General features: G+C 30.0%; 2 protein-coding genes across 4 annotated transcripts in view; one reads left to right on the forward strand and one right to left on the reverse strand.

The window, feature by feature from the left end:
* Positions 1–8,116, reverse strand: part of LOC130897146 (transcription factor EC) — a 127,340-nt gene extending 119,224 nt beyond the window's left edge. For 2 of the 3 annotated variants that reach the window (XM_057805823.1, XM_057805816.1), the window contains exon 1: positions 7,658–8,116. In XM_057805823.1, the coding sequence (XP_057661806.1) occupies positions 7,658–7,815 (158 nt within the window). In that variant the 5' untranslated portion in view covers positions 7,816–8,116. The remainder of the gene's footprint in view (positions 1–7,657) is intronic. The other variant, XM_057805831.1, reaches the window with a different exon arrangement.
* A 3,788-nt stretch (positions 8,117–11,904) lies between these two features.
* Positions 11,905–16,327, forward strand: LOC130897172 (procathepsin L). Its single transcript, XM_057805897.1, has 6 exons — positions 11,905–12,079; positions 13,055–13,204; positions 13,426–13,673; positions 14,675–14,810; positions 15,160–15,320; positions 16,113–16,327. Exons 1-6 carry the CDS (start codon positions 11,957–11,959, stop codon positions 16,306–16,308), a joined length of 1,014 nt encoding a protein of 337 aa, XP_057661880.1. The 5' UTR covers positions 11,905–11,956; the 3' UTR covers positions 16,309–16,327.
* The last annotated feature ends 270 nt before the right edge of the window (positions 16,328–16,597 follow it).

Genomic DNA, 16,597 nt, shown 5'->3' on the forward strand with positions numbered 1-16,597 from the left:
AAAAACTAGCGAAATAGATATTTTGAAATCAAAACACAAATTCCTCTGAGTAAGATTTGACACACGTGAATTATTGACTTCCAAGTAGTTAATTTGGGAACAAATCCAAGGGTAAAACTGAAGTATTTATTTCATTTATTATTTATAATACCATTACAAAATTGTAAAAGGTATTTTTTGAGAGTACCTCTAAAAATAAGTGATATAAATATCACACTATTTTAAAATTAGAGATTCCAACATTAACACTATATAAATATATAAATATTCTATAATTTCAATACATTAGCATTTTTAATCGCATTATTGTCAATTTGTCATGTCCGTGCCGTATATCAATAAATCAATTGATACCACGTCTTGATTTGAAATCTATGTTGATAAAAAATTAGTTCAAAATAAAAGGTCAAAAATTTTACGTTCTGCGGTCAACTTATGACAATTTGCGTAATTATATTAACCAATACATCAATCTACAACATAATTACCAAAATAAAAATAACAATCTATTTTAACCAGAAAAATCAATTTTCTCGAATTTTTAAAATTGAATGGATGTTTTTTTGATATTTCATGGTTCGTTAATGCAGTTCTATTTTTTTAATGTATTCATAACCTTTTAGTCTATTATGTAAATATTGAGATGTCTGCCATATGTACACAGCTCCGTGAGTATTAAAAATTATTTTCTAATGAATCAACTCCGCCTATGTCGAGGTGTGTTTGTAGACCTAAATAATATATTTTTACTTTCGATTATTCTAAGAAGAAAAGCATTAACTACCTTCGCAAGCATCGACCACCTTGGCCTACAATTTTCCATAAACTCAACAATCATTTGCAGGTTATATTTAGGAGGGTCGGTTATTTACGCTACGCGGTATTGTAAATATAAACAAACATTTTGATTTATGGATTTGTGAAGTCGCAACATTGAAATTTCTTATCCATTAACTGAAAAAGATGGAAATACACTTCAAGTAACATGTGAGATATTATAAAAAACTATTATCACTCTCGCACTTTTCTCTTATAATAATGCTAGATTCTTTTTTAACAAAACAATTATTTTGATATACTCGTAATTGTCAAAATTGATGTTAAGATCAGACAATAATCATTCAGTGAATTACTAATATATGCCATAGAGGAACAATTCATGTTTTTAGTCATCTAAAAGACATTTCAATAAATTCCAACATCCAAAAATTTCTCAAAAATTGTAACTTTATCACTCCATATGCTCCAAGAAATTTCATGCATAATATCTATATATTTCCAAATGAAATGTACGTACGAGAATCCTTCTAGAAAGGAAGCGACTGTAATTTGGACTTGGATCTATATAATTTTTAACTAATTAGTTGATGATGAATGGCAACAATGTTATTTTGATGGCTATTTTCATAGGGGGTGTAGAAAACAGCAAAATATCAAATTGTAATATTATTATTTAGAAGTGATCAAATAATTTAATTCATCTATTTCAACTGAGTAAATGATCATAATATACTTTAAATTGGCATTTCTAATGACTTGGATCGAAATTAATCAACATTAATCAATTCTTATTCTCGCTTTTGGCTTTTCAAAATTAGCCGGTTATTCTTAAAAACTTTCCAAGTACCCAAGGATTGAGATCTGGTAATCTCGGTGTCCATTGAATAGGTCTCCTTGTATTTATCCATCTGCATAGAAATACTGCATCGAAAAACTCACGAACAGCTCTTGCGAAATATAGAGCTCACCATCTAATTGAGACCAAATGTCTCTGCTCAGGAAATCAGCATGTACAGAGTTAGACAACGATAAACAGCTTTATTTTCTAAAATCTACACCATATGTTTGAAACTAGTCGATTTGTTCACAAAACTACATTCTTCTATCATAATCATCTTTTAGTAATGTCTGTAGAATTGTAAGTTTGTAAAGATTTAATTTATTTGCATTAGGAATTCTTACTACTGACGAGCTAATTTCAACATTATAAGATATCTGCCTGGTAGAGATATACTATTTTTATAGTCTTCTTTCTTCAAACTCCTTTCAATTTTTACCAAGTGCCCAGTCGCCTTTTCTCCAAAACATCCCCATTACGTAGCCTCCGTCGTATTTTACAGTCGAGATTACACATAGATCTAACATCTGTTCTTCCTTCAACTTCCCCACAAACTCTCTCTCATCACTCCTGAGTCCATGAATCATCGATAACATTTACTCATCAATACAATACGCTTATCTTCAACGGTTGTGGTTTTTCCAGGCCGCACTAAACATTTACTATCGCCAAAGCTGCTGGTGGATGCAGATTTTTTTCACGTTGTAGTCCACAGTACATCGAAATATTTTTAATTCGGCTGCAATGATACGATTACTTTTACTTAGACTATGAAGACTTGTTATTAATGCACGAGTTTCAACCGATAGTTCCTTGGTGTTGCCCGTTTTAAAACTTACAAGTCTGAATTTGCGACAACAGTTACAATTCGAATACGAACTTTACATAAAAAGTTCAAAAAGGTCTACCTGGGACTAAACTACAATCATAAACACCGACGAAATAATTAACAGTTAAAGAAAAATAAACAAATCAGACGGTACTTGCAAGTTTTAACTTGTCACACTCAACGAGCGCTTCTATAAAGTAAACAAATAAGGGACACTGTTATTTTTAGTTGGTAAGACACCGTTTCGAACTTCGCTTGATATTATGAAAGAGAAATTTGTTAAATTGTATTATTGTGAAATTTAATGAATGGATATTGGGCGCGTGCAAAAACTTTTGACCAGTAGTGTATATTGTCGTAAATTGTTTTATTTGACTTGAACTACTTTGCGACATGGACATCAGTTCTGGATATAGATACGTAACTTGTGTCTGTGTTTTGCTCTCTCACGTATATGCACATTTTCGAATCTGGACACTTTTAATTATGATAGAATTGTTTGTAAAATTGCTCTCCCTCCTAACATTTCTACAGTACGTTTATGATCGAGTAATGTTACGTAACTGCTTTGATGCAAAATTGTGCAAAATGTAGGTATCTCACTCATTATTAATGACTTTCCTTAGTTACGATACTTTGTAAGGCTGAAAAAAGTAAATGCAGTCCGCTTATGATTAATTGACAAATTGGGTGCGAAACCATTCAACAAAATTTTGCTATAAATCGATAAAATTTCTCGTAATATCAGGTGCGTACTAGGAAAATATTACCACTAGTTAATGCCCGGAACTTTTATATACATATATATATATATATATATATATATATATATATATATATATATATACATATTAAACATATTACAATATTATTTAAATAGCATTTTAGCTTGCAAGCTATTATATTGAATTGTGTTTTATACACAGTGAGGTAAATAATTATGTTTATCGTATTAACAACAAATTGGATACATTAAATGCTTTAAAAAGTGAAATGAAAATAGTCTTGATCAGTTGTATATTCCTAACAATACGAAAATTCACTGAATTTATAACAATCAAAGAGAATTTGTTTACTATAATCTGATTCTTAATAAATAAGCCAATGGGATGTAATTGAATGGATTTTTATACTATAATGGACCACCTTCACTTATTTTCTAGTCTTGCTTTTTGCTCCAAAGATATTTAGGTACCTTTGAGATATAAAAATCTTTATTTCTTGTTAAATAAATGAGAATCATTCGAAATGGTTCTACCCCAAGGTTACTGCAATTTCATAAGTAAAAAATTATTCGGCATTTAAATTAATATAAAAAATAAAATGAATTAATCACGTACACTAGATCCTCTCTCTGTTTAAACCAATTATTGTGTCTAGTGAATATTCAATTCAAGTAAATCTATAAAGAGAATTTCTAATTGATTGAAACTTACATTTCTTACCACTACAAATTTTTCCAAATTATTAACTTAATTTATACACATTTCATAGAATTCGCAAAATTTATAACAAAAAACCCGTACCGATTTACGAGAAATATTTTTATATTTTATATAATTTTTCATTACAAAATTCAAAACCTTTTAAAAAACATTTTACTTGAATATTATCAGCTCTGGTGGTTATGTTGTATCAAGTCAAGTTGGTTACTAACCCTATAAAAAATCTCCTCACATTTGCCTATTTTACTTTATTTCTTATATTATTTTTTACGACTCTTATTGTCTCACAACTTTCTGTTCTGTTCTGTTCGTTGAGGAATGCATGAAGCAGTATGAATGAATAATGAATAAATTTATTTTTTTTTTTCAATTTGAACTTAGTTATTGATTCACACTACTACACTAGAAAAGGTGCATTAGCACATCCTTTCTTCAACAGAATAAATGTCATAGGCAGCTTAAATCGTCAACAAGTAGGAGGATGGTCCCAAAAGTACATGGCCCAACAAAGAAAACACAAAAATTTTGGACAAAAATATATTTATTTTTCAACGTAATCTTCTTTTAGCTCCATACATTTTTCCTTGCAATGTTCAATAAGTTCGATACAATCAAGCCCCTCAAAATAGCCATTAGTTACCAACATCACCACTTCATTATTGGAAAATCCTCGACCACCGAACCATTTTTTCAAGACTGGGAACGAAATACTGTCACAAGGGGGCTAAATCTAGTGAATAGGATGGAATTCAAACTTCATTGATTTTGTCCATGCAATAACGGATGTGCGAGCTGGGGCATTGTCTGATGAAACAACAGGTTCTCCTTAGCCAAATACGGTTTTTTTACTTGATTTCTTCGCTCAAACGTTGCAATAAGTTCGCTTAATACTCGCCGTTGATAGTTTTCCCTTTTTCAAGATAATCAATAAAAAATTATCCCACGCACGCTTTAAAAAGCCGACGTCATGACCTTACCTGCAGATGGAACGATCCTTCTTTTTGAGCTGTTTCCCTGTTTTCAGTCCATTGTTTTGATTGTTCTTTTATTTCTGCTGTGAAGCAATGGACCATGATTACGAATCAGCGCAAAAATTTGGCTTTATTTCTGTGAAACAATCGATGGAAACATCTTCACGACGCTGTATTTTTTTCATTTTGAGAAAACGCGGCACCCATATGGACACAGCCTAATGTGTCTGCTAGCTCTTTTAGTCTTTTCTTCAACATTTCTGAAGTTGTCACCTCATTTGGTCGACAACTGCGATGCTGGTCTTCGCAGGTCGTACGGCCTCGTTTAAACTCTGCTACTTAATATTTTATTGTTAATAACGTAAGAGCAGTCTCACCCAGAGTAGAATCTAGACAAGCTTTTATATTGGTTGGGATAAGTCCTTTTAAATAAAAGTATTGTATCACATAACGATGACCAAATTTTTCTATGTTTACAAATTTATTGAAAACGTTCACTATTGATGGCTGCTAAACAAATACTAAACAACATGGCATCTTCAAACTTGGAACATATGCTGTATAGATTGTGTTATTGTGTTCTTTCTAATTTTCTAATTTTTCAAGTAACTACCACCATCTCTAGGTCAGGCCAAGTACTTCTGGGACCATTCTCGTACAACATACGCGTTATACTATGTTGTTAGTTTATCACACTTTTGTTTATTTTCTGAAAAATAGTAGTGTCATTTCTGAAAAAAAGTAGCAATCGTGTAATCCGTCAAAGAACTAATTCAATATTTGGAACTAATTCTTATATGGGTAAGTTGTAGTATTAAGAAAAATTTTTAAAACAGCTTAACATGACGCAAGACAATGTGCAAGAAAATGCATGAAATTTTTTCTAAAATCAAAATATTTCATAGAGTGAAATGAGAGTGATATGAACCAGAAAAAAGTTTTGGAGCCTGATAGACAGGTTAGTTGTTACACGAAAAGTAACTAGACTTCTCCCTAAAATGGCAAGTTGCACGCAATAAAAATGGCAACAAATCGATAATGTTGCAAGTGCGAGACCTTGCATGAAACAATCAACTGAACTTCATCTGCGCATGTTTTAGACCAAGAAATATTTCGTCTTGCATTGCATTACACGTTGTATTGCATCATGACAAGCGGCCTGTATGAAAATATTTTTTATAGTGGTTTACTCGATAGATAGCAATATGTAGTTTCCTCTGCCTCTTCCCTCAACTACACCTATTGGCAATATTAAAATAGATTTACTAAATCTTTGTATTTGTTAAACTACTGAAACTGTACTTTTGGCAATATATCAAAATTTATTAGATTTAAACCGGTCTCTAAAAATAGTGGTATTAAAATAAAAATTAATCCGCTCAACCTTTTTGAGTCTTGTTACACATGTGTAAATAAAATTATACAAAAAAATATACGTGGCATACGTTTTAAAAGCGATAACGATGAGAATAAATTGCCCCAAATAAATATAAATTTAATAAATACTAAAGATTTGGTATGAAGACATTTTTCCTCAGTGTTTAATTGTTCATAGATTTTGTAAACATTCAACTTGTATACATATTTGCGTCAAATATTTGTAAAAATTACATTGCATTATAAATATAAATTAGCACCTTGTCTACGTAGAACGTAAGCAAGTTAACGCAAAACGTGATTTCAAATTAAAGAAATATTAGAATAATTCAATTTTTATTTAGTTGCAATCTACACGAAAAAAAATTATAAAGAATACTGGCATTCCCCAAGAATTATGTGAGAGTCAGGAGAGTCAAAATGCAGCTCATGGTATAAGGAAAAAGTAATAATCAATTTATTTTTCATAAGGAAATGTTTTAGAAGGGAAGAAAGAGGTTGCTGACCTTCTGTAACCCCCGTTTCAAATCATACTCATATTTTTGGACAGCTTTATGATGTTTGACAGTACATTGCCTTGTATACTCATATTTGGATAAACAAAGAATGATTAGTACCTAATTTGCAAACAGATTCAGGTATATGATTACCTAGTTAAATTATTGCTTTTGAAAAAGATTTTGATTTAAAAAAATTGAAGTTTACCGTGTGTAAACAAACTAAATATCATCAATAGAGTAAGTTCGCATTTTATTACTGATATTGTGATTTATGAAAACTCGAATCCTTCACAAAATCCACAGTAATTATGACAATGATGATTTAGTAGCATCTACCCAAATTTATCGGAAGCTTTTAATTAAAACATAAAGAAAATGGAAAAATGACTTATGCTTACCGAAATTTTTAAAAATATAATATAATAACAGTAATTAGTTTCACAAAATCAAATTTAAAAATTATATTTTCAGGTAAATAATTTGGTGGTAATAATGAGAACAGTTTGTGTAACTAACAAAATTATCCAATCATAATCAAATGACGCATTTAACAAAAGTCCGGATAATCTTTATTGTACTAAATTGTTTCATGAAAAACAAAATAAATAAAATTTAAGCTTTTGAGTTCCTGTGACAGTTTGAACAGACAATAAATATTAATAAAATTTCGTAAACGTAAAAAATTATAAAAGTCTTGAAATATTATTTTCTCTATTGAAATATTAATTAAAACAAAGTCAGATTTAACGTTATGAATATGTTTGAATTAAGAAACTAGTAAAGCAAATAAAATTTGTGGTGTATAAGTTATTTTTGATATTTTCATAAATGAAATTGTGTGTTTTTGGGAAATATAATGACAGACCAAGAAAAAAAAACAGTTGAAATAGCAGATGACTCAGTAGTCCTCGGCTCACCTCTCCATAATAGGCATTGTTTTAGATGTAAGTTCATAAAATTCCTGATTTTTCGGAGTTCCCAAAAGATCATCGAAATCAATAGCACTTTCAATATCAAAATCCTCAGAGAGGAGTGCAGATAGATCATATCCTATATCAATACCTGACTCAGCCATTCTTTTATCACAGTTTGTTCACAAATTGTTATTTAAAATAAAAAAAAAACGAGATAGACATTGCGATTGCCGCATTATACCACGCCATCTTTAGGGAGTTGTTAGTTCGAATGCAACTGATTTGTCTTATTTTAATGCTGAGGCAACGCAATGTCAGGGCCAAGCGTGATGTGCGCTACTCGTACTTGGACGTTCACTCTCAAGTCAGTTCGCGTGGGAAATGCGAATTGGCAAAACAACTGCGGATCTCGGATCACGACGCACTGATACGGATTCGTCTAAAAACGACGACAACTGAACTGCGCGCTGATGTCTTCAAAATCTTGGCATTATTTTCAATTATTTCCTTTGAAAATTTCCACCTTAACACCTTGTCCAAAGTAAACAATCTCAAATACAAATTAATTATATATACAGGGTCTCACAAAAAAAATGTAAATGAGAACAATGTTTCTTATTATTGAAATTGATAAACAAAATGTAAAATTAAATAAAAATTTCAAATAATATAACATTAAATAATTGGGTTCGAATATTCTAGATACTCCAGATTTTATTACATTCCGAAATGGATTTTAGAATCATAAAAGTCACATTATTGTAACTATTTGTATATGTGAACATAAATGACGCTCTTTGTCCCTTTGAAATGTAACACCACTGCTCAAATGGCTGTAATTTATATAGTATAAGCAAATAAACAAATTGGAGAAGTAATTTTCTATTATTATCAAAAAAACGCAAATTCAGATAATTTCGATCAATAAATAGAAAATGTGCTGACGTAAATTTGATTTCATAAATCCCCCTTTCGAAATTGAAGAAATTATATTATCATTTTTTAATTGAGCTGGAGTTTGCAATAAATGCTCTCCAATAAACATTTTTAAAATGTTTTATTATGTAAACTAAAAAAGTTCAGCTGCTCAAAAGAACATATCATAAATAAAGTGTATATGAAACTGTTGCTGACGTTTATCTTGTAAGACAAAAATTCCTTTCTATTTACTTTTGCTCATATAAAAATTAAATTTTATAGTAGATTGTGATTTGATAAAAAGATAACATTTACGTCGTTTACAATTACGTAATTGCACTGCATTCTTAACTCAAGTGGGGTTCAAATATTGAAAAACATGTACGGGAGTTTTTGATTATTTCATCGCTCAAGTATTTTCATATAGTCAGTTAATAATTCTACAAAGAATGGTTATTCAATTATAGGTATACAAACACGACATTTATCTACTTCTCAAGTGACTGTCCAATTATTTAAAAAAATTTATTTAAGCTAAATGATCCACCAGCTTAAATCCTACAAAGATAATGCTAGAATTATGACAACCATCAAGCAAACAGATTTTCTTATTGGGACCCACTGATATAACTTCAAAATTAAATTACTCCAGTTCACTTTTGGTATTTTTCCTGCTTCCGATGCTGCTCATCCATTTATTGGTTCTTGTCTTATTGATTATGACCACTTCATCAACTTTCTTAATTCGAATTTTCTGAATATTTCCATATATCCTTAGTAAATAGCATATTGTACATAATTTAACAATCTTTGAAAGATATTGAGCTTTGGCAGGCGTTTTAAGACAAATACAATTGCCATTCTGCAGCAGGTAATCAAACGGTTCAATGAAAATGTATGGGTATTCCCAATCTGAAATTTAAAATATGTAAGTCGTTTCAAACCCTTAAGTTCTGATGAGCGGTCTGCATTCTGCTCTTATTTATTTTATGCTTTTGTAGAAATAACATAGAAATACTAAAATATTATATCAATTTTATATTGCTTTTAAAGAGTTAGAAAAACCAAACGCACTGACAGTGGCCAAATGTTTACAAGAGACTCTTCCAACATTTTTTCTTCTTGCGCTTGTTCCTGGAGATAATTTATTGCTCATTTTGTCTGATACGTCACCTTACATGAAAAAGTCTGGGCAATGTTTGAAAATCTCTTTTACCCCAACTTAATACATGTAACATCTCTTTCCAATGCTTTAAATAGGGTTGCTGAAGAGATTAGAAAACATTTTTCTATAATATATATATATATATATATATATATATATAATTTAATTTCAGACATGAAAAAAATCTTCCTGAATTTGACTTTAAAGGTTCAATTCTATAAAAAAAAATTACCCACTTCCACCTCAACCTATTATTACAAGACAAGGGGACTTCGTTCGAAACCGATTTTTATTGCGAGAATTTTTGTTATGTAGAAAATTTATTTCAGAATTGTCTGGCGAATCTTTTTGATTTTATTGATGTTAAGCAATTATTGGAAAACTCAAAAATAGAACAATTTTCGTTTATAAAAACCAATTATAGCTTTGTTTCTAGAACAATACCACAAATATAATTCGCCATTAACCCGAAAAGTAAAACTGATAAAACTGAGGCAGCCTCAGACAGGAGGCATAATTTTGTAATTGAACTTCCAAAAACATTTAGTGATTTACTTTTTTCGTAACTAACGACAATATGTATAATAAACACATACTTAAGTATCTACGTAAAAAAAATTGAAATCTCTATTTTCAATGAATCAATAAATTGATGTATGAGAATTTTTTTGCATATTCTCAAAATGTATTTTTCCATTCGCATATTTGAGATTCCTGGATAATGAGAGATATATTACAAATTGGTCTACCCTCTTGTCCATAAAAATTCTATGAACCTTGTTAATTTAGACTTTCCCAAGCATTTGAGAGAGTCTACCGATATAAATTGAACTGAGCAACATTATGTCAGTCTAGAGCAGTGGTGTAACTCAGGGTTGCAAGTCGACATGACATTTGCTTGGCATCTTGGAATGTTTCGCCAAGAGTATATACTGCCTGCATTAAGATTTATGTTCGTTATATCTGAAAGACGTTTTCGATCCTCTTTTAGACACCAAGTAGAAACGTCATTTTGTATAGAAGAACTTGTTGACATAATACAGAATCATTTAGTTTCTTCAAATTTCTCTGAAGTGTGCACAGTACTTTTAATATTTATCACCATTTCTGTGAATACAACAAAAGTCAAGAAATCATTTTCAAAAATGAAATTAAAAACTTATTAGAATTTCTCATTAACACTTTTGCTGAACATAAAGTCCGAGGAAAAGAATTTTGTTAATTAAAAGTGTTTACTTGAACTACAATTGTGATTTCAGTAAGTACACTTCTATTCTTTGAAATAGCCTACAAGGGATTTTTGCAATCTTTTAGTAGAGTAAATTGACTAGACATTTGTTGTCATGTTTAACAATATTAATTTATTAGGAAAGTATTAAAAAAAATTCATTATACCATAATTATTAACCCTTTCAATTCAAACTGAAGTTAATTATTGAATTATCTGTCACTGACAATGACAGTAACATTAGGTAGGAAATTCGTTTTGCATAGGTAAAATGTAAGTTTATGCTTATTAAACTCTTACAAGTAAAAATGTATAAATAAGTATTATAAAATAAAAAAATACTATTCTTGTTAATTCAGATTTTTTATATTAAAGTGGCCCATCCTACGAACTTGCCACGTGTCTCTAACGGTACAGTTATGCCACTGGTGGGAAGAAAGCGTTATCTTTATGTCTCTGAAGCAAACTATATTTTTCATTTCTTAGATTAATTTTCATGTTTTGATATATTTGTTCCGGTATTATTTCGCTGAATGAACATTTTCACTACTACTCCATTCTTGTTTTCAATAATTTTTAATCTCAACAATATTACATTTTACGACATTTCCTGTTCTTTATATATATACAGTGTTTCTTCTTCTGAGATATTATTTTGTTTTTTTCTTTCCGTTATTGGTTTGCAAAAATTCATTCTACATATTTCAATTCTTACCATAAAATGAATGTATTTGATTTAGATTTAAGAACCTCACTCCCCAATCATCTTCGTACTAGTGAATATCAAAAAATGCTAAATAAATCAACTTATATAATTCATGCAAAAGCTAAAACCGCCTCTGCGTTATAGCTAACATAACAGTTAAATAAAAATTTAAATATAAGCAAAATATTACACAATATAAACATTTCGATCAGCGAAAATCAAACACCTTAAATTATTCACATACTAATGTAGTCCAATATATTTTAGTCAAACAGGAATATCAATATGAGATATTTGTTAAAGTTAATATTGTTAGTTTTAATAATTACGTCTGTACTTGCTGATATTTATTACGATTATGTCGATTCGACAGTTAGTGATTTGGACAAAGAGTGGGAGCTTTTCAAGGTATTGAGCGAAAATTTAAGCTAATTTGTACAATAAATACAAATTAATAAATGTATTAACAAAAGACACAATGCCAAAAAATGGTTTGCTATCTTAATTCTATCTATCATATCTACTTTTTCCAAGTAATTTTCAATGCTATGTTAAATATGGATTTTTGTCAAAATTTATAATTATACGAAAATTAAAAAAAAAATAATAATAGCAATAAACATTATATTGGAGTGTTTGGTTCGACACAAATCAACAATGGATTACGACTCAAGAATTTCTCAATTCGAATGCCTTGAGCAGTGAATGACATAATTCAAGATTGGTTTTAATATTGATTTTCTGCTTTACATCGTATGTCATTCATGTAGGACATCCTGCGCCCTGTATAAATGTAATCTACGTCAACTTATCACTCTTTATTGTTTAATTCATGACAATCATTAGATGAAATGAAGTTGGAATTTCTGGAAGCGTTGGCGATATTCATACTGAATACACTGTTTACACCACCACTACACCAACACTCACAATTACACTGTCTGACGCGCGTTTCGATATCCAAGTTATCGTCTTCAGAGAGCGAAGGTAAAATGATATTTGTTGAATCTCTCAGTTCTGTCGTCCGCAGATGCTCCAAATTTCATGGTCGTATTTGCTACCTCAAATATTTGTTTTTTATCTAGTATGGTAAGTCGACCCAACCCAGAATACTATGGTACACATTTTACTTTTTCCTCGGCATTTTTCTTCGTTAGTAATTTTGTCAAAATCTAAATAGACTTTTCTTAAACACCGTCACCCTATTTTCTTCTTCAAACAGCTTTTTCTTGTTGAAACCTCCTTAGTTTATAATAATAGTCAAAATTCTAATTATATTTCGTTTTCATGTTGTGTTTACTTTATTATATTCTCCCTTTACATCTCTTGTTACCTCTCTTACTTTGTTCGAAAAGAAATACTTATAGTAAATTAATTTTTTAGGATAAATTTAATAAAAGTTATTCGAAGTTTAACGATTATACAAGACGAAAAGCATGGGAAGAAAATTTGGAAAAAATCAGAAAGCACAATGAGGAAGCTGCTCGTGGACTTCACTCATTTACGATTAAAGAGAATCATCTAACGGATATGGTGAGCAGAATAGAATCTATATTTTTAAAATAATAAGTTACAAATCTTAGAGAATTGTATATTTCGAAGAAGCTATAATCAAATTCCTAATTTTCAAATCAACCAAAAATATGTATGTTTGTAGAAGGAATAAAATAAAATTTAAAACCCGTACGATCCAGATTATTTTCCTATCATATGCTTTTCGTTATTGTTATAAGGAATAATTCATTCACTTTCAGTCTAATTACCAGTATTTGACACACATGATAAAATTAACGAAGAGCAGACATAGGAAGGTTGATCCAGAAGAGGTCGGAGACATTTATGGTTCAGTTTTGGACATACCATCAGAAATTAATTGGGTTGAAAAAGGATTTTTAACTCCCGTTTATAATCAAAGAGATTGTGGATCTTGTTATGCATTTAGCATAGCCTCAGCTATTCAAGCTCAAATTTTCAAAGAAACGGGAAAATTAATACCATTGAGGTAAGAATGTGTGTGATAGTAAATAGAGCAAATTTTAGATTATTATAATTAAATAATATATTGGTTGACATAAATCTTCATCAATTGGCTACAGAGTAATTAAACAAAAACGAAATGAAGGATAAAATATATGAACTAATTAAAAATTTTATATTGCATTGTTTAGGATATCAATGAGTTCAAAAATTATTGTCATGATGGAACTTAATTAACGGTAATGTTTTGGTAAAAAATGTTATATGTGGAGATACTTCAATATGCAACTAACATTACATCTCAATAATTCAACTTATTTTGTGATACGATTCAAGTTCAAGATAAAAGCTTTGCTCAAAAATGACAATAGGTCGTATTTATAAACAGAAACCTTTACTTTTGCTTTCAAAAAAATAAAACGAAAAAAGGATAAGCTTCGATGAGATTACTCTAAATAGGTTTTTCGGTTTTAATATTTATTAAACAAAGTATTTGTTCCTTAGAGAAGGAATGTACGTTTAAACAACTTTTCTCACCCTAACTTTTCTGTAGTTGGACAGCTATCATTCAGTTTACAACCATTGTAAAAACTTATAAGTGACCGTTGTCACAGACTTCTAAAAAATTAGGATGTACGCAGCTCACAATTTCGAAAATATTTTATGAAGTGCTTGATCGGATCGTACATCACTCCGCCGAATATATCTACACAGGAAATAAAAGTTGACAGGTTCCATTTTCCAACAGCTGTTGGGCTTTTGACCACACGCTCATTACCTAATAATAAAAATCTATATCCACATCAAACAATCACCCCTGCGTTACCTTCATGTTCAGTACTACTTACGTTAACCATTTTAAACTTCAATGTTCGATTTGTTTGTCAAAATTAATCTCCGTACCTTTTCATTTATCCAAAGTAAATATTATGAATAAGAAGTATAGTATACAAACTTTTAGTTCTACTTTTTCTTCGAAGAACGGTTAAGTATATGTCTAGTAAAAAAATGAGCTATTTTTTTTAGTGAACAACAAATAGTAGATTGCAGCTCATCATTTGGAAACTATGGATGTGCAGGAGGTTCGTTAAGGAATACACTAAGATACATCGAAAAAGCTGGAGGCCTCATGGCGTACACGGATTACCCTTATGTATCAAAGGTGAGAAATTTTTAAAAAGATGTAAAAAATTAATTTCATTTTGAAAATATGTCTAAACAAATAGCAATAAAGATTGTAACTGAGTACAACACAATGTCTGAATGTCTTTCTATCTAAAATTTTTGAATATTTCATTTTATTTTATGTAGTGGTAATTGAGTCTCTATTCATTATCCTTTATTAAAAATATCAAAATTACTTATTTTCTGGATTTTTTTACGTTTAAACGTATATTTATATCCATTAGCCTGACATGCACACCATAGGTGTATATACTCAATTCTCAATTTCAATAGGTTATATGTAATATTAAAAGCATGGTAGTTTATCCACTTCTAATATTTTTCAGAAACAAAAATGCAAGTACAAAAATCACCTGACTTTGGTTAATATTACTTCTTGGAGTGTATTACCAGCACGTGACGAAAGAGCATTAGAAGTTGCCTTAGCTAAAATAGGACCTGTGGCTGCTTCAATTAATGCTAGTCCACATACATTTCAACTATATCAGTAAGTAATATCTCAATTTTGCGAGCATTAAGACTAGTTGGTACTAATGAATAAACGCCAAAAATAAGGATATAATAAATAACAATTTCTCACTTTTATTATATGCAATTTAATAAAATCCCCAGATTCTTATTAAGAATAAATAAATCTCTTTTTCAAATCGTCTTCTTCTAGTCCGTTAACATCTTCCTCTCTACCTCACTATAATGGAACTGTCGATAATAAGTTGTTTCATTATTGAATATTTTTATTACCACACTTTACCAAACTTAATCTGTTAGTTTGACTGTTTTAATCATCCTATATGGCATAGTTTCTCGCTGCCGATAACATGATTTAATAAAAAAATTTTAATGAAATTATCGTGACATGAATAAAAAAAATATTTTTCTCTAATACTATTTGGTCTTATAGAAAATTTCCATTTCGTAAGAAATGCTATACATATTTTTATGTGCCCCTATAAAACGAAATTAATGGAAGTCAGATCTAGGCATTTCACAGTCAATTCAAAAAACGCCGGAGTGCCATTTAACTGCAGCTATATCTTTGTTTTGTTAAGTGCAAAAAATTTGTAGTTAAATCAAAAACTGACAATTCCATTGCAGATCCTAATGATGTGATGAATTTTTCATTTTATCCACCATCCTTACAAAGTTTTTTCCTTATAAATATACCTATTTTGCAGCTTTGCTTGAAATAGACCTCAGCAATTAGTATCATAAATGTGGCGTGGCACTATCAATGTTAAAAACAATTTGTTTCTCTTAGTAATGGCAATTTTTTTTTCAGTAAAGGTATCTACGACGATAAATCTTGCTCTTCAAATCATGTGAATCACGCCATGCTTGTTGTGGGTTATACTAAAAATTTCTGGATTCTGAAAAATTGGTGGGGAAAGCATTGGGGAGAAAATGGATATATGCGATTGAGAAGGAATAAAAATCGTTGTGGAATAGCGAATTATGCTGCCTATGCATTGGTTTAATATAATAATTTTTTCCACATGTTTTGAATCATGATTTTATATACATATACAAAACCACCATCTCCCCGTTAGAGAGCTTAATATTTTTATCACTTACATAATTATGAGGTTAGGTTAGTTGTGAAGATGATCTATTGCCTCGGCAAATTCTGTCAATGTGAAGTTCTACTTCATACTGAAAAATAATTGAATTTTTGGCGATAATATTCAAGTGTTCATGTACCCATTTGGGCTGATCAGTTTTGCTTATGCACCATAGTGTAATTGGCAATAAGATGAGAAATGTTTT

This window comes from Diorhabda carinulata, chromosome 1 (genome assembly GCF_026250575.1).
Source record: "Diorhabda carinulata isolate Delta chromosome 1, icDioCari1.1, whole genome shotgun sequence".
Classification (NCBI taxonomy): domain Eukaryota; kingdom Metazoa; phylum Arthropoda; class Insecta; order Coleoptera; family Chrysomelidae; genus Diorhabda; species Diorhabda carinulata.

Coding starts and splice junctions, on each gene's coding strand:
- LOC130897172 (XM_057805897.1), top strand. CDS start 11,957: ATGAGATATTTGTTAAAGTTAATATTGTTAGTTTTAATAATTACGTCT. Junction 13,205..13,425: donor AGAATCATCTAACGGATATG/GTGAGCAGAATA, acceptor ATTCACTTTCAG/TCTAATTACCAGTATTTGAC. Junction 15,321..16,112: donor CATACATTTCAACTATATCA/GTAAGTAATATC, acceptor TTTTTTTTTCAG/TAAAGGTATCTACGACGATA.